The sequence below is a fragment of the Saimiri boliviensis genome, chromosome 11 (genome assembly GCF_048565385.1).
Source record: "Saimiri boliviensis isolate mSaiBol1 chromosome 11, mSaiBol1.pri, whole genome shotgun sequence".
In the NCBI taxonomy this organism is placed as follows: domain Eukaryota; kingdom Metazoa; phylum Chordata; class Mammalia; order Primates; family Cebidae; genus Saimiri; species Saimiri boliviensis.
The window spans coordinates 29,603,085-29,621,748 of NC_133459.1; the positions used below are offsets into that span (position 1 = coordinate 29,603,085).

Genomic DNA, 18,664 nt, shown 5'->3' on the forward strand with positions numbered 1-18,664 from the left:
CACTTTACACAGATCTGTTACCTTTGGTCCACTTCCAGCAAGAAATTTGGTGAAAGACAGTGAAGTAACTTGCCCAAGGGCACAGAGTGATGAGACCCGCATGTGACCCCAGGTCAATCTGGGGCATCAGAGCAACATGGTCTCTGTTCCCAATGCCTGCAGCATGCCACCTCTGCAAGCATCATGATGGCTACTGCGGTGGGGAAGGGCCCCAATGACAGCTGCTGAGGCAAAATCACGACTGAACGCCAGACTGGAAACCTGCATTCCCTCCACTTCTTTTTCTTCTCCCTCTATTTCCAGGGCTCCACTTTCAGACACCAGCTGGTATGAGCTGCCACCTGGCCTCTACGGCTGGACCCATCCTGTAATTCCTAACACTTACCAAATCTGCCTCTGGAGCAAAGTCAGTGAAAAGGGCAGATGGCATCTTCAGGCCTGGGCAACAGGCACCATGGTGAGCTCAAGGGCCTCCTGTCTGAAGGGACAAGCATGCTGGGACACTGGACCGCTTGGGGGCCTCAGTAGTGGGCATGGTTGGCAGGGTGCAACTGGAGCAGGCCAAACAGAGGAAAGGGGGACGAGGAGAGGCCCGGACAGGCAGTGCTGTAACCCAGACACCTCACCTGAGGGGCCCAAGGAGAATATTCTCATGTGCAAAGTTGGAAATCTGGATTTTTATGTGAAATATCTTGAGTCTGAATGCACTGGGCAGGCTGAACCGAACATCTTGGTTTAAATTGGGCTCAAGAGCCGTCAGTTTGGCAGCCCTCTCCCCACCCTCACAAAACAACAAAACAAGCAGAAAGAAGCCTGAGCAGGAAAGGGCTGTCCTGGGGAACTGCACTGGGGGTGGGGGTGGGGGTGGGGGCGGGGGGAGGTGACAATGAAGCACGAACCCAGATTCCAAAGTTCTGTATTTTTTCAAAATAAAGATCACACATTGTTTAGAGACAATCTACACAAGAGTTACAAAAAATAGTTGCCCAGGCATAAGCATACACAGGTTTGTTAATTATACACATATGGTTACAAGTGTGCTTGCAAAAAAGTTCATTGGAAATATACACAAGGCTCTGGAAATGTACACCGTGTAGTGTTACAATTCTATATTCAAACAAGGAAAATTGACAGTATGTTACATTCACTTACAAGTAGACAAAATGCAAAATACAGTTCATCTTCTGTACAAAAGGGAAGGGCAATTCACACTTTACAAGGTGAGGGGGCTCTGATTGTAAGGAAAGCTCGGGCAGGGCTAGACTTTTGCACGTCCTTTTGACTGTCACAAAATCAAAACATTACTTTTTTAGGATTAAAAAAACACTAGTGAGAACTGAATCTTGAATAACATTTAGAAAGAATCTCGCTATACTTGAGACTAGATGACAAATAAAACCAAGCTATTTTTTTCTTTTTAAACATTAACTAGGCTGTATAAAGAACATTTATTCCTTCAAAAGAAAAAAATTTACTTCTGGTTGAAATTACAATTTACAATATACAACACTATATGCTACGACCATAAAAGGTGAGAATATACACTGAATGCACAGGGCTGGCTAATTCTCTTTTCTTACCAAAAAACGTGTTTATGTTGATTCAAACTTCTCCACATTTACATTACAGGTATACAAATGTACAATTGTACAATCAAAAGTATGTTCGACTACTAGGGTACATTATAGATACAGATTAGACATCAAAACAAGAAAATACTACAAATTTGTATATATGCAAAGTCTACACCAAGTATACACTATATATTTATAGAAGCAAGACCAAAAGCAGAGTTGGATTTTTTTTCCTCATGCTAAATAATCAGATTTTGCCTTTCAATGTTAACAGAAAAAAATCCAGTAGGCAGTAAACAATCACACCCGCCCAGCCTCAAAAGACGCTCTGGGTGCTCGCATCTCCTCCTCACAAACAGCCTTCTTCAGCATAATATCATCTCCAAAAAAGGCAATTTTGAGAATTTCATAAACTTAATGTCACAAACTGAAGCTTTAGCAACTCTGAAACCTTTTCATTTTATATATATATATATATATATATATGTATGTATGTATATGTATATATATATTTTTTATAAACAGTGTTAAATGCCAGTTTGGGGTCATTTAACTAAAATTCAAACTTCTCAGGTTTTTTTGTTTTTGTTTGTTTTTTTACTAAAATGAGGAGGTGGGGAAGAGCTATTTGCAAAACTTGCCGGCCAGGCAAATGAGCTAAAAACCTTTTCTTTTTTTCTTTTTTTTTTTTTTTTTTAATATTTTTTTTGTTAAACCAACCACCCTGAAAGTTTCCACATGTGATATATAGATACAACAGTGAACAAAATATGTGGCCTCCCATGTACACTGGTTACCTATGTACAAGTATCCTATACACCAGTAAAACAGCAGGGCAATTAGTCAATTAAAAAAAATAGTACATGTTATGTGTAATAAAATTAAATTTACAAAGGCTTTCCACTCGTGGATGTGATTGATTTCTTTTTTGGAGGAGGGAGTAACCCCGGAGCAACCATTTGCCCGTCTCAGACTCCACACTGCATGTCTGGTTGCTGGTCGGATTTGCCAGTGGGCCAGTGAGGTCAGTGGGAATGAGGGAAGAGCGGGTAACACTGCCTCAGATGATACCATTGGGGGGGCCACAGATGGGCCCTAAGTCAACGCCGTTCTTCATGTAGTACTTCTCCAGCTTGGCCAGAATGTGCTTGCCATAGGTGTACTTACGAAGAGTCGCGATGTGGGGCCGGATCTGGGGAGGAAAGACAGTCTGTTACGCGGCCTGAGCAGACTTGGGCAGGCTTCCGAGACGTGCATCACACGCACATGCACACCCCACAGCAATAACCTGTCACTGGTTCAGGCCAGTCCCCTGACTTCTAGCATTTTAGCAACCCATCAGCAGAGGAGAGGAGCTCCTATCTTGAGTGGTGCCACACGGCCTGAGGGCTCTGGAGGCTGGGTGGCATGGGCCACTCCCAGGACAGCACATGGAGAAAGCGCATCCTTGCCGGGAACACACACTGCTCACTCTCCGCCAGCTGCAGTGCTTCCCTGAGAGCACACGCACAGGGCCCTCTGGCCCCATGCACAGAATCCAGGCTCTCCTGAGCAGGGGGTTATTTCTGGGCACCATGAATCCTGAGCTCACCACTTGACCCTGTCTCTCCAGGTCACAGTGGATCACAGAAAGCTAATCAATGACAAGAAGAGAAACAATGAACATTATGAGCCGGGTGTCATTATCCCCATCTTACTGATGGAAAACATGAAGGCACAAAGTGGTGAAGTCACTCAGCCAAGGTTCAATGGCTAAGAAAGGGCAGCACAGACAGCCGAGCCCAAACTGCACGGCTCCTCCACACATGACGTTTCTCCCACCGTGCTCTCAGGCGTGCCCGTGGCACCAGCCTCATCCCTCTGGCTCTCCGACCTGTGCTCTGGCTCACCTTTCCAGGCATTCCCTTCTCTTCTTCCCTCCCTGGGCTGATCTATTTCAAAAAGTCCTGCATTCCAGAAAACTCGAAGGGTGCTTCCTCTCCAGAAGCCACTTTCCTTTTCTGTGAGCTCAGGGAGCATTCTACATACCTCAGCTGTGTCTGCAATCTTTTGCATAATTATCAATCTTTCCGTATAAACAGCAAAGAACCACAGTTTCTTCATCAGATTCCCCAATCCAAACCTGCACCTGAATACCCAAACACACTGGACAAATGTACCGCAGTAGACAGAGGCTCTCCAGAGTGAGAGATCCATGATGGCACTAGTACTTGTCTGTTTAGCCCTGTCCTCAAAGCACGGCGGGGTTGATCCAATCCGGACACCACTTACGCATGCCTCCGGGACACCGAGCCACATCAGGTGTCACACTCCCACTTCAGAGCCTACACAGGAAGCCAGCGGGTAGCAAACGGTCCTTGGTTCCAGTTTAACCTTCCTTAAGCTCACCTGTATGACAGCGTGTAATGATGCTGCACCTTTCCTCTGAGTTGTAGTTACTAATGTTTCTGTTATGAGAACTTGGGGTTCAGGATCCCCTTTATCCTTTTAGAAAATAAGCAAAATCCAATCCATTCTTCTCTGTCCCTGGAACTGGCTGCTGCTGAGTCCAGGCACTTCACCTTTACACTTCTCCAGAACAAAACAGAACAGCCCTAACAAGCTAACAAACACAACGTGTTGAACTCCATTCTTCACCGGATTTAACAAGAGGTGAAACATAATTAGTCTGCTTCCCTCCTAGTGTCCCTTTTGCTGAAAAGGACACCACTTAATAACGGAAGAGCTGAAAAACTAAGAGAGCTTCTCAGGGCTCTCTCCGTCAACTCCCTCAGCCAACCAACTGCTAAAGCCTACTGATTCTAGGCTTCTTCTGTCCACTTCTCTTCAGTCCCAAACCATCACCATCTGTTGCTTGACAGCCTCCCACGTGGTCTCATCACTGCCTCCCCTCCTCTCAACTGTATAGACCACACGGTAGCCAGGACAATTATTTGAAACATAAGTATGACTTTGTCACCACACTCCTCTCCCACTGAACTTGCTTTACTTCTTCAGATACAGCGTCATCTGGTCTCCGGCTTCCCAGTCTTCACACACCATGTTCCATCTTCTGGAAAGGGTCATCACTTTATTAAGTATCACTCCCTTAGGGAGCCTCCTCTGCACCCACATGCTGTAGGAGACTCCCTGCTCTATTCCTGGACAACCTCTTCCCCTTCCAGCGTTACAGTAACTATCCATGCCCAGCACCGTCATGTTTGCCATTACAACCCTGTTGAGAATAGGACCTGCTGTGTGGCACGTTGAGCACTTACTGAATGAATGAATGGACATGTCTTAAACTCCTCCTTACCTCCAACACTCCCTCTGCCTTCACCAGCCTCCTGACAACTTACAACTTTACAGACCTGGGAATTCCCCAGCCTTCAACTGCCATTGCCAATACCAGTGCAGTGGATTGGATTGGTTTGGTCTGACTCAGAGGTGGTGGGTGTCTTGTCTGGCTCAGAACTTGAGTCCATAACAAAGATTCTCATTACCGAACTTTGTTCTCAGTGAGGGCAAGTGGGTCATCATTGCCAGACAATGGCCGACCAACCCCTCAATTGAGAAGGGCTGAGTGAGCTCAGAGCCCAAAAGCTGAAGGCTCTGACGAGAAGCACAAGACGCTGGAGGCACTGCCTAGCACAAACACAACTGTAGCACACCCTGCCTGTGGGTTTGTTCTGCCTCCTGGGTCCCGTGGTGTGTGCAGTGCTCACTGGACCCACGCGGTGACTTTGTCGAGAAGCTGTGGGCCTCTTCAGGTGATTTCTCTGTCAGTTCCCTACTCACAGCACCTAAGTGTTCTCATTTCTGTTCCTTTTCCCCATCTAACGCTTCTTTAGCCTTGCCTTTTCCTGCAAAGCCGGCCCTCGTGGACTCTGAGGAGGGTGAGAGGCCCTTCCCCACCAGACTGCACCCTGTGGGCAGGAACCAGGTCTTAGTCATCTCTGTGCTGATGAAGTCTGGCACAGAGTGGCTTCAGGTCAATGTGCCAGGCTATGTATGCACCACACTGGGCAGGCCTGTGTTCAACAGATGTTGGTGGGATCAAAGAACAGGAGGAAGGAGGGAGAAAAGAAATGAGGTAAGCAGGTTGATTTACTGAACTCACAAACTGATTTCCTAGAGATCAGGAATGGAAATACTTCAAAAAACATAGCTTAAGACTCTCCTATCAGTATGGTTATTGATAAGGGAAGGCTGGCAAATGTGTAAGGACTATCGTGACTCCACATAAAAGAACAGAACACAGCATGGACAGGGGTCAGTGACAACTCTTCAAAAACAGCAGGGTAACCGCCCTTCTCTGTGTTTCAGAGAGCAGCAAGGCCTTACACGCCTTCTCTGAGACCCTGCCCAGCCTGACCTACCTTGTGCATGACGATCTTCCGCTGGCCTGGCTCTGCTACGTCAATCATCTTCTGGACCACGTAGTTGGCATACTGGTCCTTCATCATGGTGTATAAGGCACTGTGGGGACCGTCGTTCATGGTGCACACCTCATCGATGAGCACGGCGCGCTCCGTACGTGAGGCGTGCGTAACACACTTCTCCACAACATTGCTGTCACAAGATAAAACCAGAGACAACTCTCAGAAGGGGAGCCCTATCAGTGAGGCTGTGCTTGTGTAGCCTTTGCCTTGACCTCAGAACCAGCAGGAAGACAGAGCTAGCAATTGTGAAAGATGAGTCGTCAACTGTCCAACTCGCTCAGTCTCTAAAGCTCTCCACCTGTGCCATTGTTTTTCTCCAATCCACAGGCACTACAGAGGGTGATCAAATTATACACTGCCATGCTACTGCATCCTGACCAGCCAGAGAGACCAGGTCTTCAAGGACATGGGACCCGGCCCTCTAACGGGCGAGATTAAGGAGCCCAGGTAGGTGAGGAGGCTTCAACACAAGATTCAGGGGACTGGTTCACTACCCAGCAGGTTATTAGTTCAACACTTACCAACATCTGTCCATTCTTTCCTTGCCTCTGCGAGCTCACCAGGGCCAGGAAGGAACCTTACTTATGCCTATCTCCCTGCTGCCAAGCAGACAGCGTAGCACTTACTACAGGCTCTAGAGACTTGGTGAAGGAACATGCCAGCCAGGACCACAGCATTTGGTCAACTACTAAACGCTGCCTCCCAGGAGTGTAAGAACAAGAAGAACCCTAGGGACTGCCAGTATTCCTAAACATGTAACAAACATACCACCTTGGGAAAGGAAAGGGGGAATGTGGTAGCATTTAGTCAGAGTTTTTCTCCAATCCCCAGGGACTACAGAGGCTGGTCAAATTATACACTGCTGTGCCACTGCATACTGACCATCCAGAGTGACTACTCTGTCTGGTTTCTATAAGACAATACTACTTTACTTTGTATCTGTGGTTCTGTGGGAATCAACACTGTCAAATACATATTATTTGTACTCATCATGTTGGAGCCCAGCCTGACACCTGACAGGGAGAACCTCTGCTTAAGGGTGGCTGAGTGGCTGAAGGCTCTGCAGAGTTCACAACCAGGTGCAACCAGGTGAAACGTACTGTAGCTAACAGAATCCTCAAGTAGGAAACTTAAAAGCCTCTACTCAGCTAATGCACATCGTTCTATTACCAGTCCTGAAAATGGCCTTTAACCCCTACTTAGAAATTCCCAATAACTTGGAAGTAACCACTTTCCTTCTTTTGTTTTGAGTCGCCAGGCTGGAGTGCAGTGGTGTGATCTCAGCTCACTGCAATCTCTGCCTCCCAGGTTCAAGCAATTCTCCTGCCTCAGCCTCCCGAGTAGCTGGGATTACAGGCACGTGCCACGACACCCAGCTAATTTTTGTATTTTTAGTAAAGAAGGGGTTTCACCAACGTTGGCCTGTATCTCCTGACCTCGTGATCCACCCACCTGCGCCTCCCAAAGTGCTGGGATTACAGGCATGAGTCACTGCATCCAGCCAAGGTAATCCTTGGCAACCCACCACAGAGGTGAACAGTTCTGTTCAACATTCTTCCTTGTATACCAAAGCAAAAACATGCTTCCCTGAAATTCCACCCATGTGTCTGAATTTTGGCATTTGGGGCGGAAAGATGACATAGATACCTACCCAAAAAGCACATGGAAGCAGGAAGGATATCTTACTCCTCCTTCTAAAGGCCAGCACTTTGGTTATGTGAATAGTCATCATAAACAGCCATTGCCAGAATAATACCCTACTTCAGCGGTATTCAAACCAAGGGAGGGTGTAGTCCAATGGAGCTCTGAAAGGGCTCTCTCTCAGTGTTACCCGCTTTTACATACTAGACTTATGCAAATGCTTTTACTTAAAAGACAAAAAAAAAAAAAAATTCTCAGGCAAAAATGTTTAAGAACTACCATCCTATCACACATTTCCTCTATCTTCCTTCTTAAAATAAATGGTGCATATGAAATCTGATATGCTAAATATCTAATCAGAACAATAGCTTTTCCCCTCTGATACAGAAATACAGGCAAGTATTTTTTCCTGCCTTTCCTCCAGAGTACTATGTAATTCAAGCATGGGATGAAGGTGTGGCCCTGTTGAAGAGAATCTCCTAGGAGCCACTGGCTTCTCCCTTAGCAGAAACAGGAGTTAAAATATTGCCAGAAGCTGGCTGTGGTGGATCACTCCTGCAGTCCTAACACTTTGGGAGGGTAGGGTGAAAGGACAGCTTGAGCCCAGGAGATTGAGGCTGCCGTGAGCTATGACTGCACCAATGCACTCCGGCCTGGATAACAGAGTAAGACCCTGTCTGGCAATAAAATAAAATAAAAAATCGCTGAGAGTAGGAAGCTAATCAACATCTCCAAATGCTCAGGCAATAAGCTCATCACTTTTCAAGACTGCTTGGCTGAGTTGTATCTTCATCTACTTCAGACCAGCCTCTTCTACAAAACGGTCAGGATTAGAACTGTCTGCTAAAATGGGTTGGGGACAGGACATTCATTCTTGTGGGTAAAAACCTCAGTCCTCACCACTGACTTGCCTTTCAAATAAGCAAGCAGGCAGATCACCTACTACTACAGGACCTCACTAGGCCAAAGGCTTCCACCTCAACATAGCTGCTAAGGTTTCCATCTTTCAAGTTTATTCTAGGGTTTCTGAAACTGCAGTTACCAACCCATCTGTGGGCAATGAAATCAATACAGTGATCTGTGACCAGCTTTTGGTTTTAAATAAAATAGAATAGAAGTATCAGAGTGGATTATGGGCAATGTTTCAGTTACATGTGTGCATGGCACCTGTACGTAGAAATTCAATAATAAAAATTTATTTTGTACTCTGGGTCACCAACGAAAATGTCCAAAAGCAGGCACAGTGGCTCACGCCTGTAACCCCAGCATGTTGGAAGGCTGAAGCAGAAGGACTGCTTGAGGCACTAGCCTGGGCAACACAGCAAGATCCTGTGTCTACAAAAATTAAAATAGGGCCAGGTGTGGTGGCTCACGCCTATAATCCCAGCACTTTGGGAGGCCAAGGCGGGTGGATTGCTTGAAGTCAGGAGTTCGAGACCAGCCTGACCGATAGGATGAAACCCTGTCTCTACTAAAAATACAAAAATTAGCTGGGTGTCATGGGGGGCACCTGTAATCCCAGGTGCTTGGGAGGCTGAGGCAAGAGAACCACTTGAACCCAGGAGGTGGAGACTGCAGTGAGCAGAGATCACGCCATTGCACTCCAGCCTGGGTGAGAGTGAGACCTTGTATCAAAAAATAAATAATAGGGCCGGGCGCGGTGGCTCAAGCCTGTAATCCCAGTACTTTGGGAGGCCGAGGCGGGTGGATCACGAGGTCGAGAGATCGAGACCATCCTGGTCAACATGGTGAAACCCCGTCTCTACTAAAAATACAAAAAACTAGCTGGGCGTGGTGGCGCGTGCCTGTAATCCCAGCTACTCAGGAGGCTGAGGCAGGAGAATTGCCTGAGCCCAGGAGGCGGAGGTTGCGGTGAGCCGAGATCGCGCCATTGCACTCCAGCCTGGGCAACAAGAGCGAAACTCCGTCTCAAAAAATAAATAAATAAATATATAAATAAATAAATAAATAAATAATAAATGTCTGAAAGCCACTGATTTATTTTGTTTACTTCCATTTATCTATTTTCAAGTTAATTGACTTCTGTCATCTCTAATCCACTATTAAAACCATACAGTAAATTTTATTTCAGACGTTATATTTTTCTTTTCTAAAATTTCTGTTTTTTAAAAAAATTAATTTATTTGAGGCCAGGCACGGTGGCTCACACCTGTAATCTCAGCACTTTGGGAGCGGTCAGATAACAAGGTCAGGAGTTCAAGACCAGCCTGGCCAACATGGTAAAATCCCATTTCTACTGAAAATACAAAAAATTAGCCAGGTGTGGTGGCGCGCGCCTATAATCCCAGCTAATTGGGAGGCTGAGGCAAGATAGTTGTTTGAACCCAGGAGGGGGCAGTTGCAGTGAGCCGAGATTGCACCACTGTACTCCAGCCTGGGTGACAGAGCGAGACTGCCTCGCTCTGTCACCCAGGCTGGAATGCACTGGCACGATCTTGGCTCACTGCAACCTCCACCTCCCGGGTTCAAGTGATTCTCCTGCCTTAGCCTCCCAAGCACCTAAGATTACAGACGCCTGCCACAATACCTGAGTATTTTTAAACAGCTGCTATATAATCCTTCTCTATTAATCCCAATAACTGGGTCATTTTAGAACTATTCGTTGATTTTTATTTCTTTTTTCTTGAGTATAGGTGATATTTTCCTGTTATCCAGATAGACACTGAAAATAATAGGCTATAGAAACTCAGAATTCTGTTATGTTCCACCAAAGAGAAGTGCCCCCCACTCCCCTTACAGTACAGTTAACTTGGTTATAGTCAAACTACAAACTTCTCTCACACAGTAAGCAGCAGCTAAAATCTCAGTTCAACTCTTTTAGCCTTAGCTGGAAATGTGGTTCAGATTTTGGGGAAGGTTAAAAGTGGGTCTCCCCCAAGCTCCTGCTGGCTCTCTCCCTTTCTAGGATTTCTCTTTGTCGTGCCTGCCCTGAGGATTGCCTATTCCAGCTTTAGCTGCCCAGCACGGAGAAAACTGGGAAGTGGCCACAAGGCTAACAGCCATCAGAAATAAGAAATTCCCGGCCGGGCGCGGTGTCTCAAGCCTGTAATCTCAGCACTTTGGGAGGCTGAGGAGGGCGGATCACAAGGTCAAGAGATCAAGACCATCCTGGTCAACATGGTGAAACCCTGTCTTTACTAAAAATACAAAAAATTCGCTGGGCATGGTGGTGCGTGCCTGTAATCCCAGCTACTCAAGAGGCTGAGGCAGGAGAATTGCCTGAACCCAGGAGGCGAGGTCGCGGTGAGCCAAGATCGCGCCATTGCACTCCAGCCTGGGTAACAAGAGCGAAACTCCGTCTCAAAAAAAAAAAAAGAAGTAAGAAATTTCCCCAGTGCAATTCTCTTCTAAAATACTTGCCTCCTGGGTATCCACCTGCCCTTAGCTTACTCTCTTGTGTTTTCAGGTAGTTCTTATATTTTCATCCCATGTTATCAATGGGAGGACTGAGCCCACAGTAGCTTCTCAGTTATTAATTGTAATTGTTGCAGCTGGGCATGGTGGTATGCACCTATAGTCTCAGCTACTTAGGAGGCTGAGGTGGGAGGACTGCTTGAGCCCTGGAATCCCAGGCTGCAGTGAGCTAGGACTGTGCCACTGTACTCCAGCCAGAGCAACAGAGACTATCTCTTAATAGAAAAATTTAAACATTTATTTCTGAATTTATTGTAATATTAATTAATGCTTAGGCTAAATCTAGGGGTGAGAAATTAAGTACTGTGAAGAAAAATGCAAACAGGAGACTGACCTGAAGAAGAGAACCCAAGAGATTCTGACCTCCCTCAGTCCAGGCAACTGGTCAAAAGGACCCCCCAAAAACAAAACTATTTAAGATCTTAAGAGATAACCCTGATATGGTCAGGCTATGGAGACACTGGATCTACACGCACTTTCATTTCTTTTCTCTATTCTTCCAGGCTGTGACACGTTATAAAATTTCACAAATTTAAAAATGAACGAGGCCAGGTACTGGTGGCTCATTCCTGTAATCCCAGCACTCTGGAAGGCCAACATCAGAGGATTAAGTCCAGAAATTCAAGAGCAACCTGGTCAACACAGCAAAACCCTCACTATACAAAAATACAAAAAGTAGCTGGGTATGGTGGCGTGTGCCAGCAGTCCCAGCTACCTGAGAGCCTGAGGTGGCAGGATCGCGTATTCCTGGGAAGCGGAGGTTGCAGTGAGCCAACACTGCACCACTGCACTCAAGCCTGGGCAACAGAGCATGACCCTGTCTCGAAAAAATAAAATAAAATAAACAAATTAAAAATATTAAGGTTGTATAAGTCCTGTCCTGCCTTGCAATTTATTCTAAAAACCAGGGAAGAATATCTTCCAAAAATAAAAAGTAATATATTATGTGGGCAGTAGGACATACAGTATCTTCTCAGAAGACCATACCACTATCCTCATGGAAGGGCCATCAATTCCCTCTCTAACCTCTGCTACTTATAGGTGACATAAGACACCTTTCACAACCAGGGAATAACTACTGCATTTCATTCTTGAGCTTGAACAATAAGAAGACTGGAGAAGAGATACTAAGGCCTATACATAAATATACAGATGGTAAACTGCCTTTCAGGTGCCAAAAAGGGAAACTGGGCAAACATTTCACAATTCCAAACAAACAATAAAAAATACAATAAAATAAATTCATCAAAGTGTAACACTCACATTCTTTAGTAACGTATTCCCCAGATTTCAAAGTGGCTGACTCTAGCAGAGTAAGAAGCCCACTCAGGGACGGACCTCTTAGAGTTTCTACTTTGTAATAGAACTATTTGAGTTTTTAAGCTACATATACTTTGAAGAAAAAAAAATTTTAAAAACAAGAGAATTATAGTTCAATACTACTACTAATCCTCTCTTCTGGGAAACAGTTCTTTTAACTCAGAGCACATACCTTGCAAATTTGTGCTGACTCAATACAAGTACATTGCCTCGGATTTCTGCTACAATTTTGCTTTTATCCTCAGGACGACCGTGCTCCAATACATGTTGGATTACATAGTTTCCATATTGATCCTGTTTGAGAAACAGTAAGAGACACAAAATGTATACAAAAGCTAGTTCTGTGGGTTACTTAAGTCCTTATAATTAACACCTATCTTTCTTTTAGCACCATAATGGCTTATACGAAGACTAATGAACACACAACAATTTTTTAAACAGGTAGTAACATTTTTCTCTATTATTATAAAACAGGAATGTATTATTACTAGACAACAGAATATACATATTCATTTTTTAAAGGGGAGGGAGTGTTATGGGAATAAATATTCATTTTTCTCAAACACATTACAAATGGTTTACTGCACCTATTTATAACAGCGAAAAACTGGAAATATTTGTGTTCTACAAAAAATGAGGGAATACCTAATTATTTAATCAGTGGTATAAGCACAGCTATACCACTAAAAACAAGAAATCAACAAGTCAACTTATTTCATTTAACAATTATGAAACAGAGACCTAGAGGGATTAATTGTTTACCTAAGGTGACACCATGAGTGCATGACAGAGTTCTGGAATCTAGATCTCCTGACTCCAGGGCTAAGGCTCAATTCACTACCCACATTCATAAAACACAAACCAAGCTGCTCTGAATGTACATACAACCAAAAGTTTTAAGGGTATTTCAAACACCTTAACCTCACCTGGAGCCCACGCTAACAAAACACACAAACTCTGGCCCTGGATGAGCCCACAGGTGTTTGCATTCCTCTACTGCCAACTCTACTACCTGTACAAGTTGTTCTGTGTGCTGGTGAAGCTCCTCTAAAATAGGGAGTGTCTGGTCAGGGAGGCAGTGCTCCAGGATTCTCTGAATCACTCGGCAGCCATAAGGATGTGTGGACAAGGCAAACACCTAGGGTAGACAAACGAAAATGAAAAGCAAAAATGACAGTCATCACCTTCAATGCTTCAATATTGTTTATATGTCTGTATTATCCCACTTATCTTCACAAATGGATTTAATGGCATTTTAGTTTTCTCTACATATAATAAGGTATGTGTATGTGTAAATAAACCCACTGATTATCTATTTAAGTAATTCATAGATGTGCATAAATTCAGAGCTGAAAAGGACTTTTCGTAGCTGCCAAGAAAGAAACATATGACTAGTCAAAGTCATGAAAACACAGTTAAGAGTCAAGAGTGTCGGCCGGACATGGTGGCTCACGCCTGTAATCCCAGCACTTCGGGAGGCCAAGGCGGGCGGATCACGAGGCTGAGATTGAGACCATCCTGGCCAAAATGGTGAAACCCTGCCTCTACTAAAAAAATAAAAAAAAATCAGCTGGGCATGGTGGCATACGCCAGCTACTCAGGAGGCCGAGGCAGGAGAACTGCTTGAACCAGGGAGTCAGAGGTTGTGCCACTGCACTCCAGCCTGGTGACAGAATGAGACTCCATCTCAAAAAAAAAAAAAAAAAAAAAAAAAAAAAAAGTAAAGCATGTCAACTGACAGCCTCTCCAAAAGACAGCATTAAAAACAGAAAGGGGGCCGGGTGCGGTGGGTCACGCCTGTAATCCCAGCACTTTTCGAAGCGGAGGCGGGTGGATCGCGAGGTCAAGAGATCGAGACCATCCTGGTCAACATGGTGAAACCCCGTCTCTACTAAAAATACAAAAAATCAGCTGGGCACGGTGGCGCGTGCCTGTAATCCCAGCTACTCAGGAGGCTGAGGCAGAAGAATTGCCTGAACACAGGAGGCGGAGGTTGCAGTGAACCGAGATCGCGCCATTGCACTCCAGCCTGGGTAACAAGAGCGAAACTCCGTCTCAAAAAAAAAAAAAAAAAGAAAAAGGGGGCCAGGTGCAATGGCTCATGTCTGTGATCCCAGCACTTTGGGAGGCTGAGGCGGGTGGATCACGAGGTCAAGAGATCAAGACCATCCTGGTCAACATGGTGAAACCCCGTCTCTACTAAAAATACAAAAAATCAGCTGGGCATGGTGGTGCGTGCCTGTAAACCCAGCTACTCAGGAGGCTGAGGCAGGAGAATTGCCTGAACCCAGGAGGCAGAGGTTGTGGTGAGCCGAGATCGCACCACTGCCCTCCAGCCTGGGTAACAAGAGCAAAACTCCATCTCGGGGTGGAGGGGGTGGGGGTGGGGGGAACAGAAAGGGGAAGGATTGGGACCAAATCCTGAATGCTTTCACATGACCAGAACCACCACGATGCAATGTTCTGATTTTTTTTTTTTTTTTTTTTTTTTTGAGACAGAGTTTTGCTCTTGTTGCCCAGGCTGGAGTGCAATGGCGCGATCTCGGCTCACCGCAACCTCCGCCTCCTGGGTTCAGGCAATTCTCCTGCCTCAGCCTCCTGAGTAGCTGGGATTACAGGCACGCGCCACCATGCCCAGCCAATTTTTTGTATTTTTAGTAGAGACGGGGTTTCACCATGTTGACCAGGATGGTCTCGATCTCTCGACCTCGTGATCCACCCGCCTCGGCCTCCCAAAGTGCTGGGATTACAGGCTTGAGCCACCGCGCCCGGCTGCAATGTTCTGATTTAACTGTGGTGTTTTTCAACAATAAGAAAAGATTCTTTTGCTGGGTTTAGAGCAATAGGAGAGCACACCACCCTTGATTCTGCTCTTCTGTGCAGAATGGCACACACTTCAGAATTTGTAATTAAGAACAATAATAAGCCATCACACCCAGTGCTTATGTGTGATTTTGTTTTGTTTGGGAGACAAGGTCTCACTCTACCACCCGGGCCGGAGTGCAATGGCGATCACAGCTCACTGCTGCCTGGAGCCCTTGCACTCAAGTCATCCTCCTGCCTCACATTCCCAAACTGTCCGGAGTACAAGCACTCACCACCACATCTGGCTGCTTTAAAAAAATTTTTTTTTGTGTAGAGATGGAGACTCACTATGTTGCCCAGGCTGCTCCTGCACTCCTGGCCTTAAGTAATCCTCCCACCTTGGCGTCCCAGAGTGCTTGGATTACGGGTGCGAGCCACTGTGCCTAGCCTTATGTGTGACTATACATGTAGCTTTATGTTTACAACTGTAAAAACAAATGGTATATCATATGGTTTTGCTTGAGTTTAGCTTTATAAAAAACTACACTTGTAGTCTGGAGCAACTTGATTAATTTCACTCAACATTATGTTTCCCATTTCATTGACAATACTGTGAGTTTCTGTAGTTTATTCTACATGGTATACAGGAAGAAATTAGCTAAGTATATGAGATTTTTTTTTTCCTTTGAGATGGAGCTTCAATCTTGTTGCCCAGGCTGGAGTACAATGGCAGCATCTCAGCTCACTGCAACCTCCACCTCCCTGGTTCAAGCAATTCTCCTGCCTCAGCCTTCCAAGTAGCTGGGATTACAGGTGCCCACCACCATGCCCAGCTTTTTGTATTTCTAGTAGAGACAGAGTTTCACCATGTTGGCCAGGCAGGTCTCAAACTCGTGACCTCAGGTGATCCACCTGCCTTGGCCTCTGAAAGTGCTGGGATTACAGGGGTGAGCGATCGCACCCGGCTGAGTATATGACATTTTTAAAAAATGCAATCCCCTGCTCATGGTCATCTGGGTTGCTCCCATCTTTTAAGAGAATAATGGTGTTTTAAACATGTCTAAATAGGTCCTACAGTATACATGTACAGATATTTCAACAGAATCACAGAAACTGTAAAGGCTGAAATTTGAAAGACAATGCTAAATTATTTTCCAAAATGGTTGTGTCAGTATCTATTCCCACCAGTGTACCCAACTCCTGCCAGCACATAGCAACTGATGGGTAAAAAATGGTCTATCACTTGTGGCTTAATTTTGCATTTTCCTTGTTCCTAATGGAACTGAGCACTTTTTCACGTCTACTGGCAATTTCTGTTTCTTCTATGAAATGTCAGTTTGTGTTCTGGGCCCACTTTTACATCATGTTGTATTGTTTGCCTTCATTACAGAGAGGTTCTTTATACACTCTAGTTACCAATTCTTTGACAGTTGCATCTTGAAAATATTCTCATTTTACCTTTTTTGTTGTATACTTCCACAAAAGTAGCATCTTAATGTTACGGTAAACAGATCTACCCTTTTTTCATTAAGTCAGAAACTCCCAATAACCACGTGGGTTGCTGTCAGTAATTTACCATCATGGTCACTGAGCAAACAGCAAAACCTAAAGATTACTACATCCCTTATCAAGCCACACTTAGCAGTACATACAGTGATACCTGAAAATCTATGTGCTTTTTCTCATTTTTCCCACTTCCTAAAGAAAAGCCAATCTCACACACCCAAAAGGGTGAGTTTTACTGTTCTGTCCCACCCACCCTAGGAGACTCTAAGGACTTTGTGTTTTAAGGTGGGGGAATTAACGACTACAGCCAATTCAGAGGCAATTCTGGAAAAACAAAGGTATTTACATATAAAAGTAACAATTTTACTTGGAAGCTGAAGTTAAGAAGAGATTTTTGACATACGAGAAAACAGGAGAAACTAGAAGTTATTTCTGGCCATTTAATACAATTCAACCTGGTCTTCATCCCCTCCACAAAAATGTAAGCAAGAAGCATCTTGTTATTTTAAAGACATATTCACACATGACCTATATAACATTAGTTCTGTAAATTACCTGAATTTCAAATCAAATTTAAAACCAAAGCATTGAAATATCAGAATAAATCATACTTAACCAAGAGAAATAACTTACTCTTCAAATACGAGATTTCATCTTAACAATTCTTACAACGGTGTTTCATACCAACGTGAGCAGACATCTGCATTAATGATGGAAAGAGGGCCTAGAGACAGTGAAGGGAAGACACTTGCAGCACACAGGTACTTGATAATACTGCTAGTGTCAAGTACTACAGGATTGCTGTTTACTGCAGTCTAAAGTACATTCAGGCTGGGCACAGTGGCTCATGCCTATAATCCTACCAACTTCAGGAGCCTGAGGCAGGTGGATCACTTGAGTATAGAAAATTGAGACCATCCTGAACATTGTGAGGCCCCTGTCTCTACAGAAAATTTAAAAATGAGCCACGTGTGGTAGTATGTGCTTGTAGTTCCAGCTACTTGCGAGGCTGAGGTGGAAAGACTGCTTGAACCTGGCAGTTCAAGGCTATAGTGAGCCGTGATGGCGCCACTGCACTCCAGCCTGGGCAACAGGGTGGGACCCAGTCTCAAAATAAATAAATAAATAAATAAAGTACATTAAGTACATTGAGAACATGCCACAAATTCTATTCTGTTTTCTACCCACAAAGGAAATCCATTTGTTTCCATTATTTCTCTCCTGCGTCACTTACCTGTCCCTTAAACGCATCGATGATAAATTGCAAAGACTGGGGCTGTACACATTCAATGCATTTCTGAACCACATGATTGCCATTCTGATCTTTCACACACTTCAAGACATGGCCATCTAGTTCCCGAACCATCTCATTCTATTGGAGACAAAGAAAGAAAGCACCACCAGAATCACAGCAAGCAAATATGTGGACAAAGAATGTTCTCGTCACCAAACATGAAAGCACTGAACAGGGAATCTGTGATGATGAAAGTAGAATAACACTGTGGAACAATGACAACAGGGAAACGAATGAGGACTTGAGCCTTTTCATGTGATAGCAAATTTACAGTAAAATTTCCAACAACAAATTTACTGTAACAATAACCAGTAACCAAAAGATCTCATACCTGTAAAAACAAACAAACGAACAAAAACAAAGAAAAACCTCTTAGAGTCTTTTTTTTTGAGTCAGAGCTGTGCTCTGTCACCCAGGCTGGAGTGCAGTGGCACGATCTCGGCTCATTCCAACTTCCACCTCCTGGGCTCAAGCAATTCTTCTGTCTCAGTCTCCCGAGTAGCTGGGATTACAGCTGCGCACCACAACACCCAGCTAATTTCTGTATTTTTAGTAGAGACAGGGTTTCGCCATGTTGGCCAGGGTGGTCTCAAACTTCTGACCTCAGGAGATCTGCCCTCCTTGGCCTCCCAAAGTGCTGAGATTACAGGAGTGAGCCACCGCACCTG

At 44.7% G+C, this 18,664-nt stretch overlaps 1 protein-coding gene and 1 non-coding gene across 16 annotated transcripts in view; both read right to left on the reverse strand.

Moving 5' to 3' along the window:
- Positions 1-899: 899 nt before the first annotated feature.
- PUM1 (pumilio RNA binding family member 1) overlaps positions 900-18,664 on the reverse strand; it is a 145,304-nt gene continuing 127,539 nt past the window's right edge. For all 15 annotated transcript variants that reach the window (XM_074380422.1, XM_074380421.1, XM_010348172.3 and 12 more), the window contains 5 exons: positions 17,937-18,074; positions 13,404-13,529; positions 12,564-12,685; positions 5,933-6,125; positions 900-2,766 (listed from right to left, as the gene is read on the reverse strand). In XM_074380422.1, coding sequence (XP_074236523.1) covers positions 2,635-2,766; positions 5,933-6,125; positions 12,564-12,685; positions 13,404-13,529; positions 17,937-18,074 — 711 coding nt within the window. In that variant the 3' untranslated portion in view covers positions 900-2,634. The remainder of the gene's footprint in view (positions 2,767-5,932; positions 6,126-12,563; positions 12,686-13,403; positions 13,530-17,936; positions 18,075-18,664) is intronic.
- LOC120366216 (small nucleolar RNA SNORD103/SNORD85) lies at positions 5,016-5,100 on the reverse strand. The gene has a single exon (XR_005580951.1). It is a non-coding gene; the product is annotated as a small nucleolar RNA SNORD103/SNORD85 (small nucleolar RNA).